Source organism: Oncorhynchus nerka, linkage group LG11 (genome assembly GCF_034236695.1).
Source record: "Oncorhynchus nerka isolate Pitt River linkage group LG11, Oner_Uvic_2.0, whole genome shotgun sequence".
In the NCBI taxonomy this organism is placed as follows: Eukaryota; Metazoa; Chordata; class Actinopteri; order Salmoniformes; family Salmonidae; genus Oncorhynchus; species Oncorhynchus nerka.
The window spans coordinates 66,185,272-66,202,003 of record NC_088406.1 but is presented as its reverse complement, the minus strand read 5'-3'; the positions used below and the strand labels follow the sequence as shown (position 1 = coordinate 66,202,003).

Genomic DNA, 16,732 nt, shown 5'->3' with positions numbered 1-16,732 from the left:
TGAATTGGCTTATTATGTCACATCAACTGCTGGATGAGCCTCATGGCACCTCATCGAGGTTAACGCTAAGACCGCTGTTAAACCATCAAGCTGACGCATTTGGAAGATAACAAATGTCATTCGTTATTACATAAAGGAGCATAAATGAACTGTGTCTGTGGTAACCATACTATATCTAACCAAAGAGTAGTTCCGAGACTGACATAGGCCTACCACTAAAAGATGAATTGCTTCAGAACAGAGCTCACTGACCCCACAATAGGCCTGGATAGAGAAAAGGTGTGAAAAAGTATTTCACATTTCCACTCCAACATGCATTTATCGTCTATCTACTTCTTGCAGTATAACTTCCCACCTAGGCTTCCTTCCAGAGGACTCGAGCACAGTTAAGATATTACCTGAGATATTCAGGTCACAAAGACCCTGTCAACACTGTTGCGTAACAGCTCCTTCCAGCATAATTATGTTGTGGGCAAATTAAAACGAGTCACGTGAACAGTCTGGCCAAACGTGGAGAAAGGTGTCAGTGTTAAAAATACCAGTCTTAATATTGGTTACGTCAGTGTGTAAAAGGAGTCTAGGAGCAGATCACAGCTCTGCATTGACCCTCTATAAAATCCTTCCCCTATATAAAGCCTTACAGTGGAGTGCCATTATGTCAAAGGGGAGAAAGTTCATTTTGTTAGAATTAGTGCCTCGTGTCACAACAGAAGCACTTTAATCTTATTCATGAAACATATCCACTTCTCTTTAATCTCACGAAATCCACAGACTTTTCTCTTCTCTCACTGTATGTTCTATATCGATATGATGCTGATTGCGTTTCTCTTTTCGGGTTTGTAACAAAAACTAGCTTTAATGTAATGGGTTGATGTGTCAGCCAGACTGACTGACTGACGGGTTTCCTAGGTGGGTCGTTTGTTCTTTCGAAGGTCGCTGACGCGCGGATGCACGCACGCACACAATTCTCCTTCTCAAAGTGGTCTGGCTCGCCTAGTGTCCCACATTCTTTGTTGTTTTCCCCGTCGGTCGGTCAAGTTCCAGATCAGCCAGACTCTCATTTCCCGTTTTGGTTCTGTTGAATAACACCACAGGCAGCTTCCTTCTCTCAGGTTATTAGACTCAGTCAGTCAGGACAGTCGCCTCCGTGTCCCAAATTGCGTCCTATTCTCGACATAGTGCAGTACGTTTGTTCCACGTCGTCTTCTATCAACCTGAAGTTATCTGTAGCCAACTGTCTTTTGTCATTCTTGGAAAAAGGCAGCCATTTTGTTCGTCTGATTGTAGGTTGTTTGTTGAGTCAGTGAGGTTTGGGAACAGGTGAACCATCAGTCTCCTCGGGTCTATCAAGTATTACTCACCAGAAGCCAGGGCCAGTAGTGACAAGCCTGGATGCCAGTCTGCCTCGTATTGTTGTAGCCTACTTGTTATTGTTTTGGTAGGTCAGAGACACAGCATAGTCACCACCTAAGCCAAGTGCAGGGCTATCCCTCTTTCTTGCATGGCTGTACTCTCACTAAGTAGTTAGGGGCCAAGTGCAGACAGACAGTACCTTTAGGGGCTATCCCTCTGGTCTTTCATGGCAGTACTCTCACTCAGTAGTTAGGGGCCAAGTGCAGACAGACAGTACCTTTAGGGGCTATCCCTCTTTCTTGCATGGCTGTACTCTCACTAAGTAGTTAGGAGCCAAGTGCAGACAGACAGTACCTTTAGGGGCTATCCCTCTGGTCTTTCATGGCAGTACTCTCACTAAGTAGTTAGGGGCCAAGTGCAGACAGACAGTACCTTTAGGGGCTATCCCTCTGGTCTTTCATGGCAGTACTCTCACTAAGTAGTTAGGGTCCAAGTGCAGACAGACAGTACCTTTAGGGGCTATCCCTCTGGTCTTTCATGGCAGTACTCTCACTCAGTAGTTAGGGGCCAAGTGCAGACAGACAGTACCTTTAGGGGCTATCCCTCTGGTCTTTCATGGCAGTACTCTCACTAAGTAGTTAGGGGCCAAGTGCAGACAGACAGTACCTTTAGGGGCTATCCCTCTGGTCTTTCATGGCAGTACTCTCACTAAGTAGTTAGGGGCCAAGTGCAGACAGACAGTACCTTTAGGGGCTATCCTCTGGTCTTTCATGGCAGTACTCTCACTAAGTAGTTAGGGGCCAAGTGCAGACAGACAGTACCTTTAGGGGCTATCCCTCTGCTCTTTCATGGCAGTACTCTCACTAAGTAGTTAGGGGCCAAGTGCAGACAGACAGTACCTTTAGGGGCTATCCCTCTGGTCTTTCATGGCAGTACTCTCACTCAGTAGTTAGGGGCCAAGTGCAGACAGACAGTACCTTTAGGGGCTATCCCTCTGGTCTTTCATGGCAGTACTCTCACTAAGTAGTTAGGGGCCAAGTGCAGACAGACAGTACCTTTAGGGGCTATCCCTCTGGTCTTTCATGGCAGTACTCTCACTAAGTAGTTAGGGGCCAAGTGCAGACAGACAGTACCTTTAGGGGCTATCCCTCTGGTCTTTCATGGCAGTACTCTCACTAAGTAGTTAGGGGCCAAGTGCAGACAGACAGTACCTTTAGGGGCTATCCCTCTGGTCTTTCACGGCAGTACTCTCACTCAGTACTGTTGCTAAGGCACATCTCCAGTCTCTTGTTTCCTGAAGTCAGGATGATTAGAGCTCATGACCACTCCTTGGTTATTTGCTCTGGGGTCGTCTCTATGCTCTGGGGTCGTCTCTATGCTGTGGGGACGTCTCTTCAACACATACCACGTCCCCCCTGACCTGCTCCCAGGAGCCTCTGGGGCAGCTAAGTGTTTCCTGTCTAGTTTGTGTTACCAGTTGAGTTTTACCTGGAACCCAAAAGGGTTCTCCTACAGGGACAGACAAAGTTGTAGGTATAAGTTTTCTTCAAATAGTATAGGGTTAGGAATAGGGTTAGGGTTGACCAGGAAAAACTCCTTGGCCCTAGTTATGGGTATAACTACCTTCTAGTACCCCCCTCCCCCTCCAAGGGGTAATGTTGCTACTTTACCATGTATCCGGTAGCTACTCTTGTCACTGTGCTAACTAACGCAACACAAACACAGAGACGTTAATGTTTAAGTAAGAAGATTACAAATTCAAGCTGGGCAGGGAGGGACGGAACAGAGTGAAAAGTCAGGAGCCCAGAACTCTAGCTCAGTATTTGGGCCAAAGTGGAATGCCCTAGAGTAACCCCGGCTACGGAGTGCGAAGCAGCAGAGTGCTGAGCTGACTTCAACTGGTTTTTAAGCAGAGATGACTTCTCTGGAATGTTCTGACCCAGTGAACACAATAGCCCTCAGGGTAAACTGGGTCCATGATATCTCTCCCTTCACTGTATCACTCCATTCTGTCCATGCCAGTATATTAGTATAATATATCTACAATACCATATTATTGAGAACTTTAAGGGTTTTCATCCAAAGAACACAGTGTATTTGGAGTTTCCCCAGATAATAGACTATCATTTCTTTATTCAAGACGATGAGTTTCGATGCTAAATCACAATTGTATCCATAAAAACACATTTCTGTCTTTTAAATAGATCCGTTTCTAAGTATGCAGCGCGGTGTTCCTAGTCAGTCTGTTGAATGTGCATTCCATCATCCCATTCAAGGTTTCAAGCTGAAGGACTTTCTCCGCGATAAGGAGACCTTGTCGTCGTTCCTGCATCGCAACGCCTCCCTATCCCATCACGCCGTCCAGCAGATTGTGGAGGCTGACCTCAACCTAGAGAAGGTAAACATATTCACTGTGTGAGGAGAAAAGAGAAGGCTTCTCCTTCTGTTTGTCACCACATCAAGTACCTTTTTAAAGGCAGTCATGCATGCCATGACCTTGGTTTGCTGGCATCTAACACGCTGTAACTATATATATATATATATATATATATATATATATATATATATATATATATATATATATATATATATCATAAGGGGGGTGGTGTTGCGGAGAGAACCAAGTCTGTGGCTCATATCATCCTCTTTCTCATGGAAAATTATTTGACTCAGTTTCAGCACAATTCATCACTGTCTGTAGTTGGAGGGCAGTAGTCACATGATTTAGCTCCGCCCTCCGTCTCTCCTCAGTCTCTCCTCCATCTTCTGTCTGCCTCAAAGTGAGCATGTGCAGAGAGGGGCTCACTCACACGCGGTGGGTCTATTAACTGTACCCCCTCCCCCACCCCATGGGGATGTTTTATTACCCATCAGCCCCCTCTCTCTCTGGCCTTTTTCCACAGATAGTCTGGGAAGGTCCTACAGTACATTGTAGAAATGTTCAGGGGATTTTAGTCCGGCTTTCTGTTGAGATACATTTCTTCTTCTGATATGAGAAAATAAAAATCATCAAGGAAATCAATTTGCGTAAGGGATATTTGGTTTGGTAAAGGATTTGGCAGTATTATCCACACAACAAAAAAACAGTGACGCCTTTAATACCCATAGGTACCAAGTAGTGCAGTTATCTAACAGTTTGTCTCTGTTCAAAAGTAACCTGTGATGCTGAGGGTCAAGGTCATTAAGGGAGTCAACTCTTTACTCCTCCACTCCACTCTACAGTTACACAGAAAGAATGTCCTGAAGCTGTCTCAGCCAGGCTATTATCTAGTTCATCCCAGCTTGGATGTGGTAATACAGGACGCACTGTTATTCACCGCAGCAGCTTCCCTCTGCCTCCCTCCCATCCTCTGCCTCCCTCCCTTCCTCTGCCTCCCTCCCTCAGTCAGCCAGTCTGGACACATGTGCACTGTATGCGCCAAAGACCGGTGGGACCTTTGAGCTATGCCTCCCTAAGTAGGAAAAACAAGTCTCTCCCATGCATGACTGAAAAGCTGCACAATGCACATTTTTCACATGTTTAGTTGTTGACCATGTAGTGAGATAGCTATGACCATGTGGAAATTTAGAATTATAAAATAAAAAAATAAAAATATGGGTCATTCCGCAAGCAAATACCTCCCTGGAATATCATTTTTTTTTTTAAACTGGGATTCTAGAGTGGTACTGATAGGTTAGAAATAACATTCCCCAAACATCTTTGTTTGTGTTGAGTCATAGGAACATTTGGTAATGCCAAATGCACGTTCTGTGCAAATGCACACAGCTGATTAAAATAATCAAAGCCTGATGATGAGTTCATTTATTTGAATCAGCTGTGTATGTAGGGAAAAAAACAAAACGCGTCACCAGGACTGAGTGTTGGGAAACGCTGCCCTAGAGGCAGTAGTACTGACAGCAGAGATATGACAACAGCTTTTCTGTGATGATATATGATTCAAAACATCTGTTTCTAATTTCTGTTTCTAATATTTGCATAAATCATTCCCGAATAGGCATTCATTGTGAAAGTTGTTACAGTTAAAACACGACATCACAAATGATCCCCGACATCCTCGCAACACATTTATTTTTTTGTTTCTCGACTGCGAGAACTTGATCCCTGAAATACAATTTCATATTATCTACCAGGTCCTGATTGGAGGTTTCGGCGTCCATCTTAGAGATATGTGTAACACCACTTCTCTGGAGGAGTTTGTGACCATCTCCGACAAGAATGTGTCACGGCTCACTCAAGACATCATCTGCAAGGCCTCCCCTGATTGGCTGAACAAGGCCCAGGACCACTTCCTGTCCAACCTGGACTTCCTAAAACCCATACGGGTAAGAAACACTTAAAATACTAACACTTTTTAAAACTTAACACCGAACACTTTAACACTGGGGGCTTTAACACTGGGGGCTTTAACACTGGGGGCTTTAACACCGGGGGCTTTAACAGTGAACGCCTAATAACACAATTCCATAGTCCTAGCCAATCTTCATTTGTTCAATGAATGTATTATTACACGTTTAGTCAGTCAGACAAACTGAATAAGCTATTCCCTTTGCACTCACTTTCACACAAAGCACACTTTATGGCGGGATAATTTAGCCTGCTGACACCAAGCCTTCCTTCTTCTGATAAAGAGAGCATCATGTTCCCTGGCATGATTACTAGTTAGGTCAGGAATTATCAAACCATATTTCTGTACAAGATTTAGAAATGCTGTTCCTGTCACAAAACATGAGCTTGACAATGAACGCGTCCCTTTGTCTCTTTCTCGTAATGGGAGTTGGAGAGGCCGTGAACCCTGTTGTGGCAGATGTCTGAATATAGACTTTTGACACACACACACACACACACACACACACACACACACACACACACACACACATAGAAAAATACAGTGTGTTAATTTCAACAATAATAGGACTCAGTGAATAGAATCACTGTACACTTCAGATAACCATCACACTTGGATGCAAATAGAGGAGTGATCCATTTTAGCTGACCCAGTTGCGTTGGCTCAGTCAGAACTCTCAGTCCGGTTGTTGGGACAAGCTTTTGGAAGGTGCCAAAGTGTACAGAACAGTCTGCCAATGAAAATGCTGTCGCAATGGTCAACTAAAATGGGAGAAAATGTTGTAAATATTTGTTGAAATATCATACTGCTGAATCAGCCGTAATTTCAAACCGGTGTTATGGTGATACTATTTGTTCTGAAAAAGACCAATAGGTTTCCCTCCCTAACAAAACAGATCCGGGATATTAGACTAGGGTTTGAATAAATACCCCATGTTCTGAATACAGTATAAAGTAACCGACCGCTCTTGAGTACTGATATAGGCCCTGATCCAATATCCACATCCTACAACTGCACATAAAATTAAGCCTTGCATTAGGCTTGTGTTCTAAGTGGTACACTAATATGGACAATGGAACGCAGCAATATTGGACCTATAAGGAAAGCTGACCCCAGACCTGTACTTAGTGGCTAAGGTGCGTCTGAAATGGCACTCTTTTCCCTATGTAGTGCAATATATAAGGAATCCGGTTCCATTTCAGATGCACCTTAGCCACTAAGTACAGATCTGGGGTCAGCTGTGAGAGTGCAGCAGCTCACATTTCAGCGGCCCTCGTCTGACAGTCAATAACAGATGAGGTTGAACAGGAACCCCTCTCTGAAGTGTCCCTGGAGAGTGTTTGTTCTCATGTCTTTTATCCCCCCTCCCCCTTTCTCCCTCCTCCTCCTCACCCACAACAGAAGGACGTGAAGTCCGACCCTGAGGTCGTCCAGAAGGTATCCGCGGCAACCGACGGTCTGCTAGAGAGCTTGGGAGCGCTGGCTGTAGAGGTAGGTGCTGTCTGTCAGGCACAAACACACACAAACACACACACACACACACACACATGTATGTTTCAACATACATTTCTGGGTCTGCATCTGTTTTGGATAGTCTTAAACAACCCTTGAATCAACCTGCCTTATCCGTGAACTCATTTGAATGTAGGCCGAAAACAACCACAAAGATAGCCATCAGTTGTAGCAGTGGTCTGACAAAAACAGGTCCTCCCGCTGCACATCTCTGGACCGCAATGTGCGAACAAAACCCATCTGTCCCCTCAATAATAAAAAAGCTAGCTTGGTGCTCTGGCCCTCACAAAATGGCCACCTCAAATGGCTGTAACCCTGCAATTTTGTACACAAGGTTAGTCTTTCGCAACAAATCGACTGTTTAGTGTCAGCAGTCCAGTTGGTACCAGTCCAGGTCAGGACATGGCCAAACTGTAACGCTATCCCTCTGTGGCATCTGCACTGTCAACATAGCTAACTGCCCCCAACATATCAGACCCAGTTCTGGAGTAACCAAATCTGTGCTAGCTACAATAGAAATGTCCACTATGGGGGCCTCCCGAGTGGCGCAGGTGTCTAAGGCACTGCATCGCAGTGCTTGAGGCGTCACTACAGATCCTGGTTCAATCCCGGGCTGTGTCGCAGCCGGGCCGCGCCCGGGAGACCCATGAGGCGACGCACAATTGGCCCAGCGTTGTTAGGGGAGGGTTTGGCCGGCCGGGATTTCCTTTTCCCATCGCACATCGCACTCCTTGTGGCTGGCCGGGCAGACAGCACCGGGATTTCCTTTTCCCATCGCACTCTAGCGACTCCTTGTGGCGGGCCGGGCGCAGTGCACGCTGACACTGTCGCCAGTTGTACGGTGTTTTCTCCGACTTATTGGCGCGGGTGGCTTCCGGGGTTAGGCGAGCAGTGTGTCAAGAAGCAGTGCGGCTTGGTTGGGTTGTGTTTCGGAGGACGCACGGCTCTCGACCTTCGCCTCTCCAGAGCCAGTACGGGAGTTGCACCGATGGGACAAGACTGTACGTACCAATCGGGGAGACCAAGAGGTAAAAAGTACAAAGACATAAAAGTACAAAAATAAAAGTAATGTCCAATACAGTACATGGCTGGGAAACGCTGAGAGACTTAGCAGGATGTACTAGGGGAAAAAGACTACAATAGATCACCTTGTCACGAGACTCTCAACTCCCTGTCCTCCCCCCTTCTCTCCTCCTTCCACCTCCGCCCTCTCTCCCTACCACCTCTCCTCTCTCCAGCCACAGCACTGCTGAGTTGGCGGAACATAAGGAAGCCGTCAGCTGTGGGAAAGAGAGGTCGTTCCCACTGATGTGTTCAGCATACGCTCTCTGGCAGAACTGTATGTCTCTGTATATCCACCTGGCATACTGTATGTGTCATCAGAGGAAATCCATGGACACAGATAAGTCCCTTAAACGAATGATGGAATGATCCCCTCCCTACTCAAGTCAAACAAGCAGCAATGTTACAAGACAAGAGAAGCTCCCGGTATGAATGTCTCAAAAACAGAAAAATACACCTTTTTCCACCTTTAGTTAACCTCAACCACAGCTTTTTGCCGTTAGCTGCTTTTGTTCCCTGGTGTGAGAGGGAAGACGTTTAGTTAGTCTCGTAGCTAACTGACCTGCCTTGGCACGGAGACGTAACCTCTAGTAACCTCTCTTCAGGCTGGAGGCACGAGGTGTTGGAACAGACGCAGCCTTCCTCAAATGACTCGGCCTGTGTGCGTGCTAAATGTCTGGCCCGCGGGGCATGAGGCAGACAGACAGGCACAGACAGAAAGGTGGTGGAGAGGAGAAAAATACTTCTCTTCCTCTCGTCCTCCCACTGGCTGCCCTGTTCTATCTTTGTGTGTTTTTGGACGGTGAGGAAGCATGTGACTTGCTGAGGCGGCTCCCGAAATCAGCTGCAACCACAGAACACTGAGGGCGGATCTCGGAGTTTGCTGGAATTTCTTTGTCTTTGTTATGAGAAACTTGACTGTAAATGATTACACAATTCTAAAGGATTACACCATTCTAAACGATGACAACATTCTAAACGATTACACCATTCTAAACGATTACACCATTCTAAACGATGACAACATTCTAAACGATTACACCATTCTAAACGATGACAACATTCTAAATGATGACAACATTCTAAACGATGACACCATTCTAAACGATGACAACATTCTAAACGATGACACCATTCTAAACGACGACAACATTCTAAACGCTAAGAACGTGTTGTCATCTTTGTCAAAAAGGGGGCAGCTCTAGGAAAACTAGGGTTGTTAATTAAAGGGTCAGTGTCAATGAAGATATGTTACGTGTCGGAGGGTCTGAAGTCGTCTCCGTGTGGAAGAAAACTACTGGAACCGTGCAACAATATCCAGTCTGTTGCATTTCATCGCGTATCACAAGATATTATGCAACAAGGTTCGGTAATAAAACCAATGTATATTTCATAGTTCCAGAAAGATGCTGAGTTGGGTTATAATTACCGACCTACCTGTTCTATTCTCCGTCTTAAATGACAAAAGACCTTGTTATGCATCGGTGCCTTCATTTTAGCTCCGTCCACCGTCTTCAAAGTGTTTTTCTAAGATAACCAGCCACTTGTGCGGTGAGTCCACTGTGGCTCCTTTCTTAGGTTACTCTCGGCCATTTTTCTTTTTCTCCATTGTGCAAACACTGACACACACGCACAGGGCCTGTCGCACTCTCAAGCACACAGGTCGGCCTGGTTTTCGTAACGTTACATTACACACCTACAGGCCCAGATGAGCTAAATAGACTCAATAAAAAGGGGAGCATCACGCTCTCCCAGACGTTTGGTTGGTGCATAAAACCTGGGAATTCAGATAAGCAAAAAGGTGTGATGGGTCCACACAACAACAACAACAACAAGTTATACTCTCATAGAAGTTTTTTAGGGTCTTAAATGTTTGTGGATTGTCAGCATTTCTGACCTAGAGTGCACAGTGAACCCGTTGCTATTCTAATTTATTACCGGACACACAATTCTCACAAGTAGTGAGGACTTAAGGAGAATAAGGATTTGAGTATTCAAACGTTTTTAAAAAAAATCCTTTATTGAAAATATGGGAGGGGTGGTTGCACAATAGATCACACAAGCCACATGTTTTCAACATTTTCAGGCTACCGTGTCATGTTGAGTGAGTGCGACCAAGAACGGTCGCTGTATTTGTCCCAGGCTGTTAGGCAGTCAGTTAGGACAAGTGTTTTTCACCTTAAGTCTAACAAAGTCTGTTTCCCAAATGGCACCCTATTCCCTATATAGTGCACTACTTTTGACCAGGGCCCGTTGCAGCCAAAGGCTCCTACCTGGAATAGCTTTCATTAACTCTCTGAACTCACACAGTACATCAGTTCTAGAACATGTCTCAACATGTCTTTGGCACATGGTGTAATCATGTGTTGACTTGACACATATCACTGTACTCTGAAAAGACTTTAATTTACGCATACACAAAACACAATAGAACACAATACACGAATACAAGAGTAAGCATTCCAATAAATCGGTACCAGACAAATGCATCAAATAAAAATGTAAAAACTCAATAATACGATGTATTCTATGGTATCTTAAACGTACACACCCACTCCTCTTCCCCCAGCTGGCCAGTATGAAGAGTTGGAAGGAGATGCGTAACGAGATCCATTACCTGACGGTCAACGCCACGGGCTCCCCCAGCCACATGTACCAGGCCGTGTCCCGTATCGTCTGTGGCCACCCCGAGGGCGGCGGACTGAAGATCAAGTCGCTCAACTGGTACGAGGACAACAACTACAAGGCCCTGTTCGGTAACCACGGCGGCAACGGCAGCGACGACCAACCCGTGTCCGCCTACGATAACACCTCAAGTGAGTCCTTGGTCAACTCCCTGATCTGAACTCTTACATTAATTAATCGTTTTTACTGATATCAAACGTGGATCAATTTGTTTGTAATTTTATAGTAGAAAAGGGGAGTCTCCATGCACTTCAATCAGATGCAAATTCTGTTTTGTAAAACTTTTAACAGTTTGGGGGGGGATACAGGATGTATGGACACCAGTGGATTCCTTCCTGGTGTTATGCCAGAGATAGCCACAGTAACCCTCTTCAAAGCGTATAGGCTACGGAACACTCCGCCTACGGTGGTGTGATACTAACCTGTGTCCGTCTGTCCTCCGCCCCTCAGCTCCGTACTGTAACAGCATGATGAGGAGTCTGGAAGCCAGCCCCGTCTCCAGGATGATCTGGAGGGCCCTGAAGCCTCTCCTCATGGGAAAGATCCTCTACACCCCCGACACTCCTGCCACACAGAGGATCATACACGAGGTGAGAGACTCTAACGGAAGGAACACCAAAGGAACCTACATATAAATGTTTCTCCGCTAACTCGGCATCGAGGACAAGGCAGCCATTTTAACCATCTCTCTCCGTTCTCTCTCCATTCTCTCTCGCTCTCCTATAACTCTCTCTGATCTCTTTCGCGACTCGCTCTTTCTCCCCTCTTTCTCCCTCATATTAACTTTTCTCTCTTTCTCTCCAATCTCTCTCTCTTCCCACCCCACCTCCCCAGATGAACAAGACGTTCCAGGAGCTGGGTATCCTGAGGGACCTGGGTGGGATGTGGGAGGAGATGAGGCCTAAAGTCTGGACCTTCATGGAGAGCAGTGATGAGATGCACCTGGTTCGGGTGAGTTTCTACTCTCTCATCTAATCTCATGGTATTTACAGTTGTAACTACAGTATACAGTAGCTACAGATCGGTTGTCATGATACCAACCGTATCGGGCACTTTAGAAGAACACAGGAAACAGAGAACAAGATAAGGTTCCACGCATAGGTTTGGTGTCGATAGGGTTTGAGTCTGCTACTGTTATCATGGTTCCTATTAGCCTAAAAGAAGGCCGTTGGGGAAGATCTTTTACATTGACGTTTGAGTCATTTAGCAGACTGTCTTATCCAAAGCCACTTACAGTTAGTGCATTCATCTTAAGATAGCTAGGTGGGATGACCACATATCACAGTCATGGTAAGTACATTTTTCCTCAATAAAGTAGCTATCAGCAAAGTCAGAGCTAGGAAAGTGGGGAAAGTATTTGAAGTGAAAGAACCCCCAGACAGTCCAAGCAATATATCATTTGCTGTGTAGTTTATAATTATTTATGGACAAGATGTTGTTAAAGATTTCGATCACCATAACTAACGTGGTCTATGGTGTCCCTTACGGAAACAAAATTACGGTCAGAGTGCCGTATAACTGCAGTATTCTGCAAATACTGTGTCCAAAATAAAAATACATGTTTACTGCAGTAATTTTGCAGTGCAGTATATTCTGCAATTACGGTGTCCAAAATACCACAGCCGACTGCAGTTACTGCACTTTTACTGCAGTTTCAAAACTGTAATATTTTTTTGTAAGGGGTTAGAAAAGAGGGGACATTGTTTTCAGTGTACACACAGCAGGTTTATCGTTTTGAGAATCTGACATGCAGTTGAAAGGAAAGGGACAGTCAACGATGAAATGACATTATTTGATTCATGTTAATTTAAGGTAACCGTAGGTGATAGGATCTTTACATTTCTTATGGAGGTAACCACCTAACATGGCTCCTCCTCGTGCTATGAGAAAAGCCATGGTCCTACCAGTCATGTATATCACCAGTCCAATACTGCCACACAGTGATCGAAAATATATGACAAAAATGAACTCCCAGAGGCATTATCTCCATTTTCTCCAGCTAATGTTGCCATTAACCACAATGGCTTGTAATTGAATTATCATTACATAATACTTTGTGGTGTGAGTGCTATTGGTAGGAGACACCTGATAATAGATACAGGCTAATGGATACGATGGATGAACGATTTGAAGGAAACAAAATCCAAACACAGACCATTTATTGCCCTTTGAACTGGTGGAAATGCTTATGAGAGAGCTCCACACTACACAAACAACTACAGGCAGCCAACACCACGTCTATACCTGAATCTATATCCGTCTGTTACCTCCTTCCTGTTTAGACGCTGCTTCAGAACAACGCCAGCGCCCGCTTCTTCAACGACCGCCTGGCTGGCACAGAGTGGAAGGCGGAGGACGTGGCCCGCTTCCTGACCAAGACTGCCGAGGACAAACGCCCCGCCGGCTCGGCCTACACCTGGAGAGAGGTGTTCAACGAGACCGACGACGCTATCAGGACCATCTCCCGCTTTATGGAGGTGCGTGTGAGCGCCGTTCTCAAGGGCATTTACACGCTTAGATGACACTAAATAAGCTCATTTACAGACCGTAGGTGGAATTGGCCCCATTCTATAGTCTACACTCCTATCTAATTCTGGCAGCTCAGTTCAAGGTAAAGGACGTAAGGTAACGAATAAGCCCGTGGTTGGTTTCTGTTGACACTGAACACCAATCGATCGTGGTAATTCTAAGCCTTGGGCTTCCCCGTGAACATCACAGTTACCATGCCTTTGCAAATCAAATCAATTCAATACAGTTTAAGACTTTGGGTCCGTTTGTCAGTGTCTTACGTAACCCTGCTTTCTGTAGCTGAATGCCGATCCATTGGAATGGCTCCAATGAAAGGGTAACTGTTGTTGCCAACCGAATGGTTTTCCATTCCAGATCATCATACATGACACATACTGTACGGGTTGAAAAGAGTTTAGGGTGACCATATAGGCCTTGGCTTGGTGACTCTGGTCCCTTCAAAGTATATGAGTCCCAAAAGCTGGAGCCCAAAACCTTTAAGAGTCATGCTGAATAGCTTATGCTTTTTGTAAGGGTATTTGCGGCTCCTATAATGCAATCAGGATTTTTCGGTATTAGTGCAGCTCATTACTTTAACACATTTCCTCCGGCAACGCTGTACGCTGCGAGTCGGGACACGTAATAAATAAATGAACAAAACAAGGAACAGGAACAGCGCGCCGACATGACACAGGAACAATGACGACTGGGGATGAAACCCGAAAAGGGAGTGACTGATAAAGGGCAGGTAATCAAGGAGGTGATGGAGTCCAGGTGAGTGTCATGATGCGCAGAATGCTGGTGACAGGAGTGCCCCATAACTAGCAGTCTGGTGACCCAGAGGCCGGAGAGGGAGCACACGTGACACTTTCTTGGAAATAAGGCCAATGGCCATTTAAATAAGCTTTTCAATGTGCATTTGTCAAAATGAGAAACTAATTGAAAATGGTCATTTATTTGTACAAGTCATTTGAAATCAAGTGAGTAGTTATTAGCCTGACAACCCTTCTCGTATCCCTCCACAGTATGTTAAAAACCTGATAACCCTTTTTGTAATCCTCCACAGTGTGTGAACCTGGATAAACTAGAGCCAGTGGCCAATGAGGAAAGACTGGTCAACAAATCCATGGGTCTCCTAGACAACCAGAAGTTCTGGGCTGGGATAGTGTTCCCGGACATCGCCCGTAGCAACAGTTCTGACCTGCCGGGTAACGTCAACTACAAGATCCGCATGGACATCGACAATGTGGAGCGCACCAACAAGATCAAGGACGGGTAAGGATCTCATTTCATAAAAATGTTTACCGCAACAACTCTGGCTGGCCAAATCAAATTGTCTCGCAGGTTGTATTTGGCCCGTGGGCCGCCTGTTGCCAACCCCTGCTGTAGACTCTAATGTATTTTATGCTTTTAGTTATTCTAGTCATTGAAAGAGTCCCGTATGTTGTAATAAGGTAGTAGAAGCCAATCGTGAACATAGAGTATATAAACACGTCTTCCTAACCTTCTACCCTGGTCTCTCTGTAGTTACTGGGACCCTGGTCCCCGGGCCGACCCCTTTGAGGACCTGCGCTACATCTGGGGCGGTTTCTCCTACCTGCAGGACGTTATAGAACAGGGCATCGTCAGGGCGGTGACGGGCAGTAAGGAGAAGACGGGAGTCTACATCCAACAGATGCCTTACCCCTGTTACGTGGACGATATGTAAGTAGCCCTGCAGAGACTTGGAGACATGCTGTTGTTCTATAGCCAGGATGAAATATTACAGTGTATATGTGAATAACACAATATCATGTCGTAGCATAGCATAACACAGCACAGCATAGCATAACACAGCACAGCATAGCATAACACAGCACAGCATAGCATAACACAGCACAGCATAACACAGCACAGCATAGCATAACACAGCACAGCATAGCATAACACAGCACAGCATAGCATAACACAGCACAGCATAACACAGCACAGCACAGCATAACACAGCACAGCATAGCATAACACAGCACAGCATAGCATAGCATAACACAGCACAGCATAGCATAACACAGCACAGCATAGCATAGCAGAGCACACAAGACAACAAAGCTCGCCCCCCCCCCCCACAGGGAGTCAAGCTGAGAAGTAGACATTTTTGAGCATAGAGATGAGGCTACAAGCTTCGGTTAGTTGTTAACACTGCCTGCGAAAGTACGCTGTATCTTTAATCATTTTCAGCGTTTCGGGATTTCTCTGTGCTCCCTCCTCTCCAGGTTCCTGCGGGTGATGAGTCGCTCCATGCCTCTCTTCATGACCCTGGCCTGGATGTACTCTGTGGCCCTCATCATCAAGGGCGTGGTCTATGAGAAGGAGGCGCGGCTCAAAGAGACCATGAGGATCATGGGATTGGACAACGGCATCCTGTGGCTCAGCTGGTTCATCAGCAGCCTCATCCCCCTGCTCATCTCCGCCTCGCTGCTGGTGGTCATACTCAAGGTGTGTGTGGAAGCAGGCACACACACACACACGCACAGAACCCTTACGCGATCACATACACACACACAATTCACCATGTTTCACAATCTCATCTCCTCTGGTCCAATCAGATGGGGAACCTGCTTCCCTACAGCGACCCATGCGTGGTCTTCCTGTTCCTGGCTTCCTTTGCTGTGGTAACCATCATGCAGTGCTTCCTGATCAGTACCATCTTCTCCCGTGCCAACCTGGCGGCGGCCTGCGGAGGAATCATCTACTTCACCCTCTACCTGCCCTACGTCCTCTGTGTGGCCTGGCAGGACTACGTGGGCTTCGGGGCTAAAGTCATTGTGGTGAGTTCAGATCGCTAATACACTCTTTTGTTGTCGTGGTAATGTTGGAATGGGGATTGTAATGGAGGTGGGTTTGTGAAACCCTCTCACGTGATGAGTTACCTTGCCCAAGACCTGAAGACTGTTCGAATCTACTTTGTCACTTTTCTGTTTGTTCTTTGTCATAAACATAGTCCTCTTTTCTAACTTGTGTTCTATTCTCCCATCTTTCTCCAGAGCCTGTTGTCCCCAGTGGCGTTTGGGTTCGGCTGTGAGTACTTTGCCCTGTTTGAGGAGCAGGGAGTGGGAATCCAGTGGTCCAACCTGTTGTCCAGCCCCTTGGAGGAGGACAGCTACTCCCTCACCACCTCCATCTGTCTCATGCTGTTTGACTCCTTCCTCTACGGGGTCATGACCTGGTACATCGAGGCTGTCTTCCCTGGTAAGCAGCAGCCAGAGGAAGTCATATCGTTTGATGAA

The 16,732-nt window shown here is 45.9% G+C and overlaps 1 protein-coding gene across 2 annotated transcripts in view; it reads left to right on the top strand.

The window, feature by feature from the left end:
• Positions 1–16,732, top strand: part of LOC115137374 (phospholipid-transporting ATPase ABCA1-like) — a 41,204-nt gene that overhangs the window by 9,526 nt on the left and 14,946 nt on the right. For both annotated transcript variants that reach the window (XM_029673673.2, XM_029673671.2), the window contains exons 6-17: positions 3,630–3,751; positions 5,485–5,676; positions 7,101–7,190; positions 10,843–11,089; positions 11,409–11,548; positions 11,793–11,909; positions 13,241–13,435; positions 14,533–14,741; positions 14,994–15,170; positions 15,719–15,941; positions 16,052–16,273; positions 16,490–16,694. In XM_029673673.2, coding sequence (XP_029529533.2) covers positions 3,630–3,751; positions 5,485–5,676; positions 7,101–7,190; positions 10,843–11,089; positions 11,409–11,548; positions 11,793–11,909; positions 13,241–13,435; positions 14,533–14,741; positions 14,994–15,170; positions 15,719–15,941; positions 16,052–16,273; positions 16,490–16,694 — 2,139 coding nt within the window. The remainder of the gene's footprint in view (positions 1–3,629; positions 3,752–5,484; positions 5,677–7,100; positions 7,191–10,842; positions 11,090–11,408; positions 11,549–11,792; positions 11,910–13,240; positions 13,436–14,532; positions 14,742–14,993; positions 15,171–15,718; positions 15,942–16,051; positions 16,274–16,489; positions 16,695–16,732) is intronic.